At 40.7% G+C, this 17,719-nt stretch overlaps 1 protein-coding gene across 1 annotated transcript; it reads left to right on the forward strand.

The window, feature by feature from the left end:
* Positions 1-438: 438 nt before the first annotated feature.
* On the forward strand, positions 439-17,424 carry LOC149748757 (uncharacterized). Its single transcript, XM_089915869.1, is given in 6 exon segments — positions 439-922; positions 925-1,270; positions 13,211-13,273; positions 13,585-13,882; positions 14,134-14,393; positions 16,175-17,424. Coding segments are annotated over 6 exon segments (1,278 nt in total). The 5' UTR covers positions 439-838; the 3' UTR covers positions 16,402-17,424.
* Positions 17,425-17,719: the final 295 nt, after the last annotated feature.

Here is a 17,719-nt window from a genome sequence, read left to right on the forward strand (position 1 = left end):
CACAGGCTCCGGACACGCAGGCTCCACGGCCATGGCTCACGGGCCCAGCCACTCTGCGGCATGTAGGATCTTCCCCGACCAGGGCACGAACCCGCGTCCCCTGCATCGGCAGGCGGACTCTCAACCACTGCGCCACCGGGGAAGCCCCTTGATAACAGTTTTAAAGACTGGGAAGATATAACCATTCTCTTTCATTTTTGGTTTGATTGATGAGTGTGCTACAGATAAGACAGGAAGGCAAACTCAACCGATTAGTATATCCATGTAAGTTGCTTCTGGTTAGAATAGGATCCAATCTGACAATGTTTAGGGTCCTCTTCATTATCTCTGAATTATTCAGAAAGTGTTTTGCAAAGAAAAACAGTGTTTGTGGATCTAGATTCAGAATGAGATAAAAAAGGACATCCAAAGAAAACTGCCTGACAATAATACGAAATAATAAAAATACAAGCTTAGTCAAGTATGCGGCGCTAAATCAATGACTGGCGTTGAGTATCATGATTGATTGTTTAGGGCAATCAGGACCCACCACACAGAGCTATAAATTAGGTCAAACTCCTCGGCTCATGTTATCTAGAGGAAAATAAGATCTCAACAAACCTGAGGTTCTCCTTTAGGTAGGGGAAAGGAGGGCAAGAAGTTGTGTTGGTTTGGCAGCTGAGAAAATTTTCTGCAGCTCTTGAGAGTTCTCTTTGTGTCTCAGTTTTCCATTTCTGTCAAATGAAAAATCCTTCCTAAAGCAGTGTATTATTCAGTGACAATCTGAGTCTGATATTCCTTGGGCCTTTTTTGTCTTTGGGGTAGAGGAATAAACTCCTGATTTCCTTCCCTCAGAAAAATGGGCTCAGACATCCCAGAAGCCTTCCAGAAAGAGCTCACGTGCCTCATGTGCCTGAATTACCTTCTAGACCCTGTCACCATAGAAGCTGTGGACACAGCTTCTGTAGGTCCTATCTCTGTCTTTTCTGGGAGCAAGCCAAAGATCCTGCCAGTTGCCCAGTGTGCAGGCAACGATCAGAGCAGACAAACCTCAAAACCAATTTTCTTCTGAAGAATCTGGTGTCCATTGCCAGAAAAGCAAATCTCGGGCAATTCCTGAACTCTGAGGGACATATGTGTGGGACCCATAAGGAGACAAAGAAGATCTTCTGTGAAGCCAACAAGAGCTTGCTCTGTTTGGTCTGCTCTCAAGGTCAGGAGCACAGGGCTCACAGACACCGTTCCACGGAAGAGGCTGCTGAGGAATGCTGGGTGAGTGATGTCTGTGCAAGCACTTAGAGAGCTGGAGGATGGTACAGCTAAGAGATTAAAAGGATATTACAATCATGACTTCCTTGGTGGCACAGTGGTTAAGACTCCATGCTCCCAATGAAGGGGACCCAGGTTCGATCCCTGGTCAGGGAACTAGATCCCACATGCACACCCCAAATAACAGTGCGCATGCCACAACTAAGGAGCCAGCGAGCCACAACTAAGACCTGTCACAACGAAATAAGTAAATTAAATATTTTTAAAAAAAGGATATTATGATCATAATGATGATTAAACCCTCTCTTTACTGAGTGCCAGGTACAGACCTAGTTAGCAATGACAAAGCTATGAAGAAAATCCTGCAGCATACCTGCCTTTATGGAACTTGTATCCAATGGCTGGGTGATAAAGTTAATTGAAATTATTTGGGTGATACATTATTATGCTCAAGGCTCTATGAAGCCTTCATTTTGAGAAAGAGTCTTTGTCTCTAAAATCTACAAGTGCAAAAAGTCTTTTCCATTGGATACAGGTTTCCTGGCTCTGGACAAAGAAGGAAGGTACAGTACATTGGAATCAGCAGGCAGCGAGCATCACTACATCCAAATTCTGCTGCAAGATGCCAAACTACCTGAAAATTAGCCATGCTCAGTAAAACCCTGTTCCTTTCCCTAGATCTATGATTCCCTGATGGTGTGTGGTTCTGTAGTGTGGAATCTTCTAAAACTGGTCCATAGTGAGGCAGAATAGGGAAATGTGGTTACCTGTTCCGGTCCTGCCAGTCTTCCTCTAGGTCCTGTACCTGACCTCGTTCCCACCTCAGGATCTCCACCTACCCCACCCTATTTACCCTTCAAGTCTGTCTTCAAATGCCACTCCCTTACACTAGCCTAAGTTTATACTTCATTTTATATTCCTTTAATATACTCCCTTTTTTCCCCTTTCATACACTGACCCAAATTTTAACTACAATTCCTGTAGCATTTATTCAGTTCCTTGCTCCCTGACTATAGCCTTCATAAGGGTAGGAATGATGTCTGTCCTGTTCATGGCTACTCCTCAGTACCTAAAACAAGTGTTAATAAATAAGCAACAAAATAATCAAGGAATGTATTCAGATGTATTATTCACAGTATTGAAAATATGTTTACAGATTGAAAGGCAGAAAGTCTCAAATCACAGTGACAAAATTCCAAGTCAAAATATTGTTTGCTAGTAGATATGAATTTAATCATCTAGAGTGATTGCAGGGAATCCCATATAAATCTTAGACCGACAACATTATATTTTCATTCTTAGCTTTCCATTTATTCCTGACTGTTCTCTCCTGTTACTGGCTAATTAAAAGTCTTACTATTAATCTATATTAAGATTTTCTAGTTCAGGGCTTCTTCAACATCAGAACAATTGACAGTTGGGACTGGTTTTTTCTTTCTTGTAGGTCTGCCTTGTAGGATGTTTAGCAGAATCCTTGGTCTCTACCCATGAAATATCAATGGCAACTTCCAATTGTGACAACCAAAAATTTTTCCACATATCAACAATTGCCCTCGGAAAGAAAAAAATCACCCCCATTTGAAACCACTGCACTAGTTGATGGAAAAAAGTAGATGAGACATTGATAATGATGAAATAATATTTGTATTTTTAGGTATGACAAGAAAATTTAAACATAAAATTCCCTTCCTGTGTTTGTCTGGGCCTCATCTCTCCCTCCCTCATGTGCAGTGTGCATCTGCATTCCACACTAACTAGACCTCCTCAAAGATGGGGGTGCCCACTCGAGCATAAAGATCGTTTTCTTCCCTTTCTTCTAATGTTGGCAATGTAACTTCTTGAAGAACAGCATTCTTTCTCAACTCTGTAAGGGATCATAACGACTTGCTGCTAACTTTGTATGTGTTACCCGGACTGTATATCTTTGGTGAACTTTATATAAAATATCAATATGTCATTTTGATGTATGATCCCTTTGTTCTGAAAATTTATGTGACTGTTCCTTCCATTTCTAACAGGTGGAATAGTTCTCAGAGCTTCTGAGGGTCTTTCTCCTGGGTTATACTCCTCAGTTTGGCTTGAGTAAAATGCTCTTTTTTTCCCTTATCTTGATTGTTAATTGAATTTTCATTGACAATAAGATCCATAAAATAGTTTATATAGATATGCTAACTGATTCCTAAAGTTGTATATAAAATCTAGAGCATGTAAGGCAGTAACACAGAAGATAGTGGAAAACTTGCTTATAAGAATATAAATAAATAATAATATGGAAGAGAAATACAAAAAAAAAAATATTTATACAGTCCTGCCACACATTTCCTAAAAAAGGACACACTTTTTGATTTATACAGAATTACAGATTTGTGTTCAAGGATAGGATGTTGAGGGGAATAATAGACTCTATGGTATGTTTTTACCTGGTTGATGAAGAACAGTGTTACTACAGAATTGTTGAGAAATGATGTCAGATTAGTCTGAACATTTACTGAGGCAATGGTTCCTTCACTCCATATGAGAAGCTTCCCTGGACTCTAACTCTCTAGAAGCTGTGCTGATCTTCCAAGCACAAGGCTCTACAAATCAGACAAATTTTTCTTCATCATCCTTTTTTGATTTTTACAGCCTGCTTCCTTTCAGTAAATGTGATTTTTCTACTTAAAAGGATTATGTTGATGCAGGTTAGTTGTGGATGTTTCCCAGGTATTTTGGAAATGAACCATCGGTGAGGGGAGAGACTCACATAGGAAGAATTCCTCGTGGCCGGAGATAAAAGTAACACAGAGTGAATGATGCTTTTCCTAAAATGGGATTTAAGGGAACAATTGCTACTAATCTCCTTTCCACATAGCAACAAGTCTGTCTTCTTCCAGTTTTTTGTAGATTTTCTTCCTATCTTTTCAAAAAAAGGTATTTCCTAATGATTTTCTCTAGTAAGAAAACAATAAACTTAAGCCCTTCCCTTTAAAACAGTGGCATGCTTGTACAATTCAGAGTCCCCCAAAGTTTGAAAGTTTTCATGATCTAAAAGACAAATGTTTTAGGTGAACAGAAATTAAATCCTATAAAAAGATAGAAAATTAAGAGATAAAATGTTTTAAAAATATTCTATTAAAAATGTAATAAAATATCAAAGAGATATGAGGAAATTTGACCAAAATCACACATGAGGAGTTGAGCTGCGGACGAAAATCATATTTTCTGCATTTTTCATTATCTAATGACAGGAACTATATTTAACATAATCTTGAATCCTTAGTCACTAGCAAGGGATCAAAGGAAAGCCGACAGGAGGAGAACGTGGGCAGTTATCTCCGCTAAATCTTCGTATCTTTAGCTGCAGTGATAAAGGTCAACTATATGGTGCTGGTAAAATCGAGCTCACATGGTAAGCACTCAGTTTATGCTTTCAAAGTACCATTTATTTCCTTTATTTTGCCATAATTCCTCTCATTTTCCTTAATGTTTCTTTAAAATTATAGCTTTCCCAGGAATTTATCATGGGCCATGTTCTCTTCTCACTTTATACATTCTCTGTTTTACATGTTTATCTCCCTTTTTAAACTACACATATACTGAATTTTCTGTATCAGTTTTTTTATTTCCATCGATAATCTTCTCTGAAGAATTTTTTTTTTTTTTTAAGAATCTTCTTTTGAAAAATCTGACACAAAAAAAGAAAAAAAAAAGTGACCAGCTAAATAAATAAATAACCTCTTCTGGGGATGAGAAGACTCACATGATGGGTTTAACTGGCAATGTTCCCAGTGGTCTCACCTTGATTTCATTACTCAATTGTAAATATGACCCAGATGACATTAATTCTAATAAAGGTCATCAAAACTGAAAGATGTAGAAACGTCTTTAGAATAAGAAATTCTTGATATTATAGCTAAGAAAATGTATCCAGTACACATTTTCCTCACCTTCCAATCAAAGACAAGTCCAAAGGCCCATAGTAGCTAATTCTGCCAGTCTGTACAACTAAATGCAAACTAAATAAGAAGAATATTAACTATAAAACTTTCTTTGAAAAGGAGCAAAATTAAGCTTATGAAATTCAAGGTGTAATGACTGTTGCTCCCTGAAATTTTAGTGTCAACAGAAAGCACTCAGGAATTTTAGGTGGAAATGGAAAGAAGTGATGAGTTGAAGGCAAATAAAGTAAAATTATACAACCTGAGGTCACCTGGAGAGATGCAGTTTGTCAAAAGAAGCAGATAAAGAAATTTGTTAGTTAATGAAGGGCTACATGAAACAGGGGAGAAGAGTAGAGAGAACGTGTTCTATGAAAGCTAGGTAATATAGATGGACAGAATGAGGGCACATTTCTGATAAGTATTTCCAAATTTGGAGAATCAATTCTGACTTAGTCTTCTATTTCAGAGATTCAAAGGTAAGTAGATATTCCTTGTCCATGACCCTTAGAAGCCAGATGCTGAAAAGGTAAACACTCGACATCTTGACGACGGTGAAAAGCAGAGTTTACTCTTCTGAAGAACTCATTCCTGGTTCTAACCCAGAACACTATGACATCGTTCTTGTTGAAGATCAGTTTATTTTCATGGAACATAACCTCATGTATATTTCTTCTGCTGTTCCTGTCATTGAATTTTTGTCTTCTAAACCAAACCAAGCCAAACAAACAAAAGCTTTTAATGTGCATCCAGCACTTCCAGATAAGTTTTGAAGCTTAGTGTGTCGTGTGCCTAATCTTGACCCAATAGGGTGGAAACACAACTGCTTTGGAACACAGTACATTATTTTCTTACACTTAGATCCCCTGGTTCAAGATATTTTCTCAGGATGGCTAAGAGATGGCATCAATAAGCTCTTTTTGTGCACTTAGAAAGAAGCCAGTTATTGAAGATATCAATCTTCCTCTTGATTACCTGTTATATACGAACGGACACGTGAAAGAAAAACAGCCTCTGGGGACTTCCCTGGCGGTCCTCTTCCACTTCAGTGTTCCATCCTTGGTCAGGGTATTAAGATTCCGCATGCCACTCAGGGCAGCCCCCACTAAAAAAAAGAAAGAAAAAAGAAAAACAGCCTCTGAGTCACAGTCTTTGTTAGAGCAAATCAGCCTGTCCCCTAACTCATTTGAGAGATTTTCACTTGCCCTGAGTATCTGAAAGAAGTGAACTCTCAGTTTCACGGAATTTAGCACATTACAGTTTATGCAATTTTTTCACATTTCAGTCATCATTTATCCCATGACCATACACCAAGGTATTTTCTTTGTTTTTCTTTCTTGGTTTCTTTTCTTTGTTTCCTTTATTCAGTTTCTTTTTCTTCTTTCTTACAGGGTATATGTATCATTCTATTTCTAGAAATGTGAATTCTCAATCATGTGTATTACTCTTTCAAATGCAAATCGGTTTTGCTTTTGTCAGTGCATGATGTTTATATCACTTCATGCTAAGTGATTTTATATATATGCCTATTTAATCCTGTCTCATGAAAGACAAATATCATATGATACTGCTTATATGTGGAATCTAAAAAAGGGTACAAATGAACTTATCTACAAAACAGACATAGTGTTACAGATGTAGAAAACAAACTTATGGTTACCAGGGGGTAAGTGTGGGGGAGGGATAAATTGGGAGATTGGGATTGACATATACACACTACTATATATAACACAGATAACTAATAAGGGCCTACTGTGCAGCACGGGGAACTCTACTCAATACTCTGTAATGGCCTATATGGGAAAAGAATCTAAAAAAGAGTGGATATATGTATATGCATAACTGATTCACTTTGCTGTACACCTGAAACTAACACAGCATTGTAAATCAACTATACTCCTATAAAAATTTTAAAAATAAAAATAAATAAAAATAAATCCTGACTGTCTCATTCTAAGTCTTGTTTTCTGTTTCCCATCACTAGGAATATTTATCTTCCACTAATATATATTTGCCATCCTGAGGAAATCTCAAAATCCAACCTATAGAATAAAATTACAGTATAGTCATTTCAAATCTCAAAATAATAGAATTTCCTCGGCCTATGAATCTGGAAATCAGTTTATTTCTTACATTTTGTTGACATTATGATTTATTATTTTCAGTCCTATTGTGTTACCTGTATTTTGGAAAACTTTGTTAATGCCAGAAAAATATTGTTTGTATTTGCTCTTTCATTTATTTATCCATTCATTCACCACATTTTTATAGTATTCTATGTTTTAAGCATGTGTAAGATAGTGGGAATATAGTAATTAAAAAAATACTGTTCTTACCTTCTTAGTATCTTCAGTCTAGTAGTATCGAAGCATGTAAGCATCCACCAATTTGATGAGAGAAATGGAGAGGAACATGGTATCCTGGGCACATACTTGACCTTCAATAGACAATGGAGGTCAACTAAATTCATTAATTCAGTAAGGGGACATAGCAGGAATGGGATGAAACCTAGAAGCAGTGGCCTTATATTCTGATAGAATTCTCATTCTTATTCAGCACATTTCAACATAAATACACTTTAAAAATTAAGGTTAAATTGGATATTTAGCAAAGTTTACAGTGACCAGTATCCTACTCTCAGACAGCAAAATCTGCTTCTCAGGTGGTAGGACAAAGATTTAAGCACCAATGCTACCTAGCCCTCTCTCTGAGAGTCATGAAAATTATTGATTTTAATGAGTCAGGATCCCAGTACATGAAAGTTAGAGAGCTTTAATACACACACTACTGTCAATGCCAATCTGGCAACACAGGCAGGACGGGGCCACATTTTCAACTCAAAAAGAATAATGCATATGTGTGCCAGGTGAAATTAGATGTATAATCAAAGAAATATTGTGCCAGACCATGCCATATATAGGTATATATGGAACTCTGTTTAATCAATAACATATTATCTATCAATATATCCAGTTCTGAGTAATCTAATTTCAAAAACTGTGGAATGGTGAATGTACATATAGAAACGGAGGAACATTTTAGGTTTAAATCTGGACAATGGTTCTCAAACTTCACTGCACGTTATAATCACCTGGGGAGTTTCTAAAACTCCCCAATTTTAGGCTATGCCCCGGAACATTACATCAGAACTTCTCTGATGGGACACAGGCATCGCCGTTTTCCAAAACTCCTCAGATGATTCCAACGCTCCGGCAAGTTTGAGAATCTGTGGTTTAAAATTCTTCACACATCCCCTACTCACCTCAAGGTGGAAGATTTGAATGATCAGGCATCAGCACTTACCATTTGTTTTTTTCTTCCCTTTGCTCTACCTCAGTGATGATCAGGCTTTATGTGCCCCGGGAATTACTTCACAGCATAGCAGACTCAAGTCATAGTTAATTCATCACGTATCTTGTTAATGGGTATGTAGGGAGGAAAAATTTTTATTTCTTCTCTTCTAGGTTCTTTGGCTGCTCTAATAATTAAATTGACATATGGCAGATCAACTGGAGAAAAACAAATTTAATTCGTATGTATGGGAGCTCATAGAAAAATGAGACTCAGAGAAGTGACCCAAGTAGGCAGATTTTATACCTTTCAGACAAAGAAACAATAAATTTGTGAAAAATTGACAAAACAAAGAAGTTTTGTCTTAGGGTATTAAATTAGTAAAATAACAAAGTTTGTTTATGCAGCCTTCTTAGCTTTCAGTTTCCTATCTTTGGTGATTAGAATATCTCTCTACATTCTGTTAACAGGAGGATACCTTTTGTATGGGAGATTTATTTCCTGCTTTCAGGGGGACAATGAAGGTTCAGAGTGTCCTTCTTGGTTGTCTCTTAATTATAACCAATATGTCAAAGTGGCACATTTTGGGGTGGCCTGCACTGAACCACATCAAGTGATAAGTTCAGATGTACTAGGAACACATCCTATTACCACCATATGCAAAATTTTAGATCTTCACTTCCTGAAAATTATGAATTCACTACCCTCTAATCTTAAATGATCACACTTAAAATTATGAAGAGGTGAGTAAGAAGCATCAGAAGCTCTGGTTAATGTGTAATGCAGATGCACACCGCACATTGTGGAGAGAGGAGGCCTAAACAGACACTGAAAGGGAAATTTATGTTTAATTTCTCTTGTCCTGCCTTAAAATATAAATTTTATTTCATCAGTAGTTACAGAGGACAAAAACAATTTTCAAAGAAGCTGGACGGGGAGCAGGCACTAGAATGGGAAGAGGTGGGTGTCAAAGGAAAGCTTCACTTGACAACTTGTACAGGGCACCTCCAGCTGGTTACTCTGACTGTCATACTTTACCAAGATTTTTTAAAATACAAAATAGTTTTTAAAAAAAATAAAAATATTTATGAGGTCAGAGCAAGAGTACAAACTGAGGTCCACATACCACATGTCAAATATTTAAAATGTCTAACTACGGCTAGCAAACTGCTAATAAATATTCTTATCCTCACACTTTGGCAAATATTTAACTTCATAGAGACATGGAAGGCTGGTTGATATTTATAGTTGTTGGACCTTGTCATGGTGCTGACATGGTTCACCTAGGGGAGAAGCAATCCAGGGAGAAAAAGCTCAGCAGCCCCCGGTTCAGGTGGGGAATTTGGAAGTTCCTGATAGGAGAAATCCTAGGAGGTAAAAAAATGTGCAGACTCCTCTACCTGTAGGATTGGATTGGGTATATCTGGAGAATACCAGAGAAATGCTCTACTGCCCAGGACACAGGCAACTCTTCCACCCATCACTGCTTTTTTTCTCTGAATTTAAGAAGGGAGGACTTCCTTGGTGGTCCAGTGGCCAAGACTCCACGCTCCCAATGCAGGGGCCCCAGGTTCGATCCCTGGTCAGGGAACTAGATCTCACATGCTGCAACTAAGACCTGGTGCAGCCAAATAAATAAATAAATAAACGTATTAAAAAAAGAAAAAGAGGGGACAATGTTCTGTTCAGCGACCTTGACAGAAAAAGTACTCTGCCCCCATCCCCACAACTACTAGGCTCTCACTTCCCTTCCTTCCGAATTCCCATAGTCCACACCTTCCCCATTTTACTGACTCCATGCAGTGACGTTGGAGGGTCAGGAGAACTGGAGGACTTGCTGCTTCCAAAAGGTAACAATTCATTTTGCCCACACTCTGCCCCATGAATAGTTACCTGCTCAGCTGGGTCTCCTCCTGCTGAGGCCCTGTCCTATGGCCCCAGAACTAAAAGGCACCTCCTGCCCTATCCCTTAATAGCTAAACCCAGGGAAACTCCCAGACCTCAAAGGAAGCAGGGGAATGGGGACCTCTTAGGGGAATCATGCATATGCATAAAGTGGGACATCCTGGAAAATGGGGCTCCCTCCCTCCATCTCTCATCCAGCTCAGACTGTTGCTGGACCCAAGGGTTTCTGCATAGCCAAGGCAGTGCTCTAAGAACGCTGTGCCAAGCTCTGAGCTGATTCTTCAGAATCCACAGTTTGGTTTTCCGTGACTGCACGAAGAATATTTGGAACCAGTGGTAACTAGGATGGAGGTTTGCTCAAGGTGGTAAATAACTCCCCGCATAAACAGAGAACTAAAGGGACTGAGACATAAGTCGATATAAACTCCATACATGAGTACAACTCCTCTTCCCTTCCCTTGGCCCAGAGGGTCGCTGAACTGGGGCATCTCATCCTTTCTCTACTGTTCCCCCTTAGCTGGCATAAGGAGCGCCAGGCAGAGAATCTCCAGTTCTGCTCTTGCTGGGAGGCCTTGGGGGGTTTGATATGGAGTGTGAGGGACAGGAGAAATCTCCATTCTCGTGGCCAAAAATGCTGTCATGTTAAAGTCTTACACTGAAATACAAAACTAAATCAATCAATAAGGCACATCCTCCAATACAGAATATAAACAAACCTCAGGTAAAACATTTCCAAGTTTTCCAACAGGTTTTCTAAAGTCACTAACTGATGAAATAATGTGTTCTGGCTTTTTTGTAAGTTGTAAAAGTCCTTGATGTCCAGAAATTTAGATATACAGGTGGCACTCATGGGTGGGTTTGTTGTAAAATCTGTGTCTCTTGATGAGATGATGTTTGTGGAGATGTGTTTATGAAGATTAGCCAGGGTGTTAAATAGATCTTTCCCTCTGATTTTAAGAGATCTAATTACCCGTATTAACACCCACCCAAAGACCTCTGAAATGCACTCACTTGAAAGAAGTGGGTGTGGTCTTCAAGGACTCAGTATAAGGAGATTCAAGGAGCCAAATTCATTCTTCTTCAGAACAGAGTGATGGAGCTCACCGACTACAGTGACTTCTGAAAGCTTCCATTACCAAACTTGGAAGCCTTGATCTTGAGCTGACTTCACATTATTACTTCCCCAGCAGGCATTGATAAGACTACATATATATATTCCTTAGGTAAATACACAGTTTACATAAGAGGAGTCCATGCTACTTTCCCAAAACAAACAATAATAATCTTAATTTATCAGCAAACTGAGGTAATTTCTATGTAATGCTCTCATTTGTCAAATTTTTAAAATTACTACATTCTTCCAACCATTTTTATGAATTATTTTGCCATCTTCTCTTGCTATATATTTTTGGAATAATTTGATGATTAATTTTAGGTCTATTATCTATGAATTCCTTGGTTGTTTATATAGATTATAAGGACTCAGAAAGTAGTTTCCAGGGATTGTGTAATTTTTTACTTAGTGTAGATCCTAAAAATGGGTTAGGAGCATCTTGTTCTACTCATATAAATGTATTACAAGTGGTAATATGTGTGTATGTTAGAGAATATTTGGCAAAAGATAAGTATGTAATGCAGTAAATTATCTGAGAAAAAAATTGTTTTTGAGTGTTGGTAAATGACTCTTCAGAAACCTCTGACTTAGAGCAAGCAATAATGAATGTGTCTACAGAAAAGTGACATTTGTAACTGTGCATAAGTATCAGAAATTAGAGTGACCATTCATGTGGTATAGAAATTCAGATCAAATAAATATTTTTTACAAAATAAAAGTTTAAAAGCATTATTTGTTTTCTGGTGTTGACTGTCATTACATGAGAGTTACATCATTTCACAATGGGAAGGAGTTCTTGATAATAGTTCCAAAGAACTTAGAATAATCCCTTCTCCTTAACTTTTTGTTTTTAAATACAAGGATGTCAATAATAAAGGTAGGAGGGCAAATTTTAAAACTTACTATACTCATGTAAGAAGACTGAAATCCGACCCACTTTTACAAAGATTAATCTTATTAACTCATATATTCAGAAATTGATTTTTAATGGTGATTTCTGTTTGAGATAAAGTATATCAAAGACTATTTAGTTTGTGACTGTGTCTTGTATATGCACATTTTCATGCATTTTAATCAGTGAGTTGCAATAAAGGCATTTTCTAGATCATGGGTGAGGGACAGACGAAGTGGCATTGTGTACATTTCTTCATTTTTACAACCGTGTTTTTTTTTTAATTTTTTATTATCTCTTATAGGGATGTTGTTTTATTAGCCATTACATCCCCAAGCTGATAGATTGTTCCTTGAACTGTAAATTTACCAGAAAATGCTTGTTGACTCAATTAACATAGTTACTTAGAGAACATGTTGCTTGCATTTTGTCTCATCTTGGAAACTTATGACTTGTGGATTTTAATTTGGTCAAAAGTGTGATTTCTGGCTCCCACATTTACCAGCAGGGTAATTTTGAACAAGAAATCCTGATAGAATGGTTGTGACACTTAAATGAAATAATGAAAGTAGAAAAGCTTAATTAACTACGCTTTGTTAAGTCAATCACTGGCTGGTACTATTACTGATTGATTTTTCAGACCAGTTAGGACACACCGCCTGGAGCTATAAACTGAATGAAACTCCAGATGTCCAAGCTATTTGGAAGAAACTAACACCACAACAAAACTGATTTTCTTATATACAGAAGGAAAACTGTTGGAGAGGTGGATGACTCTTGGTTAGGAAACCTTTATAGGAATTTAAAAACTGATTTTGACTGGAATATTCTTTTTTCCCACAGAGACGATTTCCTTCAGTAAAGAAATAAGCAATCACAATATCTAGCTGTTTGACAATGTGAGAAGTTTGACGTGTAGTCATGACCATCAAGATGTATCTTTGAATTCTGAAGGATCTAAATTTTTTTTGGTATGGTCCACTGTATTGTGAAAGAATTATTATTTTTTTACTTTAAGTATAGGTGATTTACAATGTCAGTGTTAGTTTCAGGTGTACAGCAAAGTGATTCAGCCATATATATATATATATAATTTTTCATATTCTTTTCCCTTATAGGTTATCACAAAATATTCGGTATGGTTCCGCGTGCTATAAGGACCTAAATATTTTAATGTATGTGAAACATCATAAAACATCACTAATGTGCTCCCCGAGGAGCGGCGGGGATGCACAGAGGCGCAGGAGGAGAAAGAGGCGGGGAAGAGGAGGGGAGTCGCCGCTTCCCAAACTCTCTCCGGGGGGCTGTGCGCGACGCCCGCCGCCGGGAGTCCGGACCCGGCTGCCCGCGGCCCCTTCCCTCCCGCGCCTGCAGCCCGGGAACAAAGTTGACGAGAAACAGCGGGCCGAGGGCGCAGCGGGGCGGCGCTCTGGCCTCTCTGCGCGCGCCGCTTGAGGGAGGCGGCGGCGCGGCCCGAGGGGAGGCAGCAGCAGTTGGAGGGCTTGGCCGAACGCAGTAGACGTATCCTCGGCGCGACTGGAACGGCGGCTGAGGCGACCCGACTTCGCGGCGCCCGCACCTGAGCCGGTCCTCAGACAGCAGCCGCGGGGCCCGAGTGCTTCCCGGGGGCCCCGGGCGGCGGCGCGAGTCCCGGAGAGGAGGGGGCGGTCCTGCGCGCGGAGGAGCGGGAGGCTGGTGCCCCCCACCCCCCCAGCCTACCTTCTCACCGAACTCTAAAAATAACTCCGGCCCGCTGGGGCCGGGAGGAGCCGCAGCCGCAGTCCCCGAGAGCAGCCGGGGAGGCGTGTAGAGCCAGGGTCCGGAGGGAGCCTTCCCGGCCGCGCGGAGCGAAGTTGGCGGAGGAAACAGCAGCTCCTGGCCGCCCGGCGCCGCGCGGCCCTCGCCCCGCCGACCCGCTGCCGCCGAGGTTTGGCTGATTGGGCCGAGGCGGGCGGGCGGAGCGCGCAGGGCGGAGGCGGCGGCCGAGGGCGCAGAGACACCCTGACCCGAGCCGCGGGGGCAGATGGTGTCCTATGTGGATAACAGCTTCCGCCAGGCGGTGATGAAGAACCCAGCTGAGAGGACCCCCCCCCCAGTTGCTGACTGGATAATGACGCATTCTCGTAAGCGTTGGGATGGTGACTACAGGGGATCCTGCTGCCAACCGTCTTAAGAAAAATAAGCCATCCTGATCCTTGGGACCATCAGACAGTTAGGATCTAACGCTTGAAAGAGTAGCTTCGCTTGTTAGATATTGGATGTCATTTGTTCAAATCCAAATGCCCTCCTCTGCCGCTGTTATTGTTTAATGAGGGGAGAAGAGAATAAGATAGACTCTTCCACTGGCTGCCTTTGGACAAGGCCCAGGAACGGCACCTGGTACCGTTATTTTTTATTATTATTTTTTCTGATGCAGCCATCACATCTGGGGATCCTAGATAGATTGCACATATTCATCAAACGTGTGGAAGATGGATGATAATTTTACAAGGAAAATTTATTACACAGTGTCTCCAGAAAGTTCCTATTCTAAAGGGTTGCTTTATCAAAAACAAGGAATATCCTGCATTGGTCGTGTTGCACTGCCTCTCATGTGCCTTCTGCGTCTGTTTGTTTTACAGTTGTCAATCAGTCAGTCTTCTGCATCTGAAAATGCACGTTCCAGGGCTTCCCTGGTGGTGCAGTGGTTGGGAATCCGCCTGCCAGTGAAGGGGACACGGGTTCGATCCATGGTACGGGAAGATCCCACGTGCCACGGAGCAACTAAGCCCGTGCACTACAACTACTGAGGCTGCGCTCTAGAGCCCGTGAGCCACAACTACTGAGCCCACATGCCACAACTACTGAAGCCCGCGCACCTAGAGCCTGTGCTCCGCAACAAGAAGCCACCACAGTGAGAAGCCCGTGCACCACAACAAGGAGTAGCCCCCGCTCGCCGCAACTAGAGAAAGCCCACGCCCAGCAACGAAGACCCAACGCAGCCAAAAATAAATAATAAATTAAATAAATAAATAAATAAAAGAAAATTCACGTTCCCAGTCACAGTGTGATGGGAAAGCAAATTTCAGTGAAATGTTTCAATGCCTTTCAGTGTTTGAAGTTCCTAGTGAAATCACACATGCTGAGAACGTTAGAACCTAGCAATGTGGGTCAGAAATTATGTCAAAGGCCTTTAGTGGAAATTAGAGAGCGGGGAAGTGGTGTCTTTTGTTGGTGGATTAGAATAGTAATGACTCGAATGTGTGTGTGGGGGGGTCACCAAACAAGACTTGAAGAGACAAAACCTCCACTGTGACAGCGTGTGGATTGTGCCAAAGAAATGAACTGTTAAACTTTCCTGTTTTCGTGCCGGTTGTGGAGAACAGAGTGAAAACCAACCAGCACAGAACTTGGCCTGAGTCAGAAGTGGGCCAGTTACTACTGAACGGCAACGTGAAAGCTTCACTGAGGGTCTGAAAGCAGCACATTTCCTCCCACCACACCTTCATAGATCGCCACCTTAGAGAAACCTACCAAACATTTTTGAACATTCGTAAGTGTCTACCCTACTAACTTTGATGCTCATTTGGTTATTACTAATGCAAACTCATGTTTATTTATTATTGTTTTAAAGAGAAAGTAGTTGGAAATGTGAATGTTTTCCATCTTTACCTGGCTTTTCAAAAATAATCTTCTAAAAGTTTGAAATTTACTCAAAATTAAAAAAAAAAGAAAAGCGTCACTGATGTAGTGGGAATTACTTGACCTCTGGCAACCATTACTGGGAGCCGGATGTGGGTGACTCTTGGGACTCTAGGCTTCTGTAAGGATTCCTAGGTAAGAAAGAATGGTACACTGAATCTGAGGACGTATTTCTTCTTTTATGTGAGGGGGAAGATAATCATGACTGTCTCTTGACCACTTCCCCAGTGTTGGCAGTATATAGAGAAACCTATATACTGGATTGGGTTTGTGTGTTCCTTGATAATCACAGTGGAAAGGTCAGGTTTTTTAATATTGTTAAAATTTCCTTCATATGGAGGTGCCCAGCTTGATCCTTCATTTTCCTGTCAGCCCTTTGTTAAACACTGGCCACATATAATGAGGGATAAATCAGGAACCTGACTATACCCAGCAACTCCCTGTCTGAGAAGACCTTCCCAGTCGAAGTAAATCAATAATACTTTTTTGTCGTTTAAGCTTTTTCTACTTTAACCTCCTTTTATTGCTATTTAATATGAAGATACCATGAGATAAATTTTGTTGGTTCCATCTTTTTAAAAGTAAAGTCATCTCTCATGGCCCATCATCTAGAATATATGCTGTGGTTGCTCACCTGTTTTGTGAGCTGGATGTAGTTACAAAAATATATGTGTGGTGTGTATGATTCCAACTTAATGCTCTTTTTTTTTTTAACTCTCAGCTTTATTACTAAAGACACACTCTCAGACACTTCATTCAGTCCTCAATTCTTTTTTTTAATATAAATTTATTTATTTATTTTTATTTATGTCTGCGTTGGGTCTTCGTTGCTGGGCGTGGGCTTTCTCTAGTTGCAGGGAGCGGGGGCTACTCTTCATTGTGGCGCGCGGGCTTCTCATTGCCGTGGCTTCTCTTGTTGCGGAGCATGGGCTCTAGGCGCGCCGGCTTCAGTAGTTGTGTCTCGCGGGTTCTAGAGCGCAGGCTCAGTAATTGTGTCTCGCGGGCTCTAGAGCGCCGGCTTCAGTATTTGTGGCTCGTGGGCTCTAGAATGCAGGCTTAGTAGTTGTGGTGCACGGGCTTAGTTGCTCCGCAGCATGTGGGATCTTACCGGACCAGGGCTCAAACCTGTGTCCCCTGCATTGGCAGGAGGAGTCTCAACCACTGCACCACCAGGGAAGCCCCAGTCCTCAATTCTTCAGAGATTTTACCTATACATATTTTTGAAGCCACGATTGATTGATTGATTGATTGATTGAAGAGCAATTAAAGGTCCTGCTTCATACAGTTCATGCCTTGGGTACCAGGCTGAGTTTTGTCTCACATTTCCTTCCTGCTCTCAGTGAAGTGACCCTTCTTCACCCAGGCTCAAGCCTCGCCTTTCTTATGAGGCCTTCCTGCCCCACCCCAGCCCAGGCGTTCCTGCAGACTGAAGTGCTTTGTCACCACTGCTGCTGTCTGCTTCTTTCTCCAGATTCTGAGCACTTCACTTTCAGGACTCTCTTCGTTGGTTTTACAACTTGAATGTCCTGCCTGTAACGGGATGGGGCTTTACGCAGTGAATGAGTTCAAGGTAAGCGTGGGAGGGACGGAGGTGGCGTTTAACTGATGAGCAGGGCTGGATGGCAGTCTGGCAAGAAACACAGGGTTGCACATCGTGGACAGACTTGGTTA

This window comes from Delphinapterus leucas, chromosome 7 (genome assembly GCF_059928025.1).
Source record: "Delphinapterus leucas isolate spDelLeu-1000000601 "Yukka" chromosome 7, BTC_Dleu_Yukka2, whole genome shotgun sequence".
Classification (NCBI taxonomy): domain Eukaryota; kingdom Metazoa; phylum Chordata; class Mammalia; order Artiodactyla; family Monodontidae; genus Delphinapterus; species Delphinapterus leucas.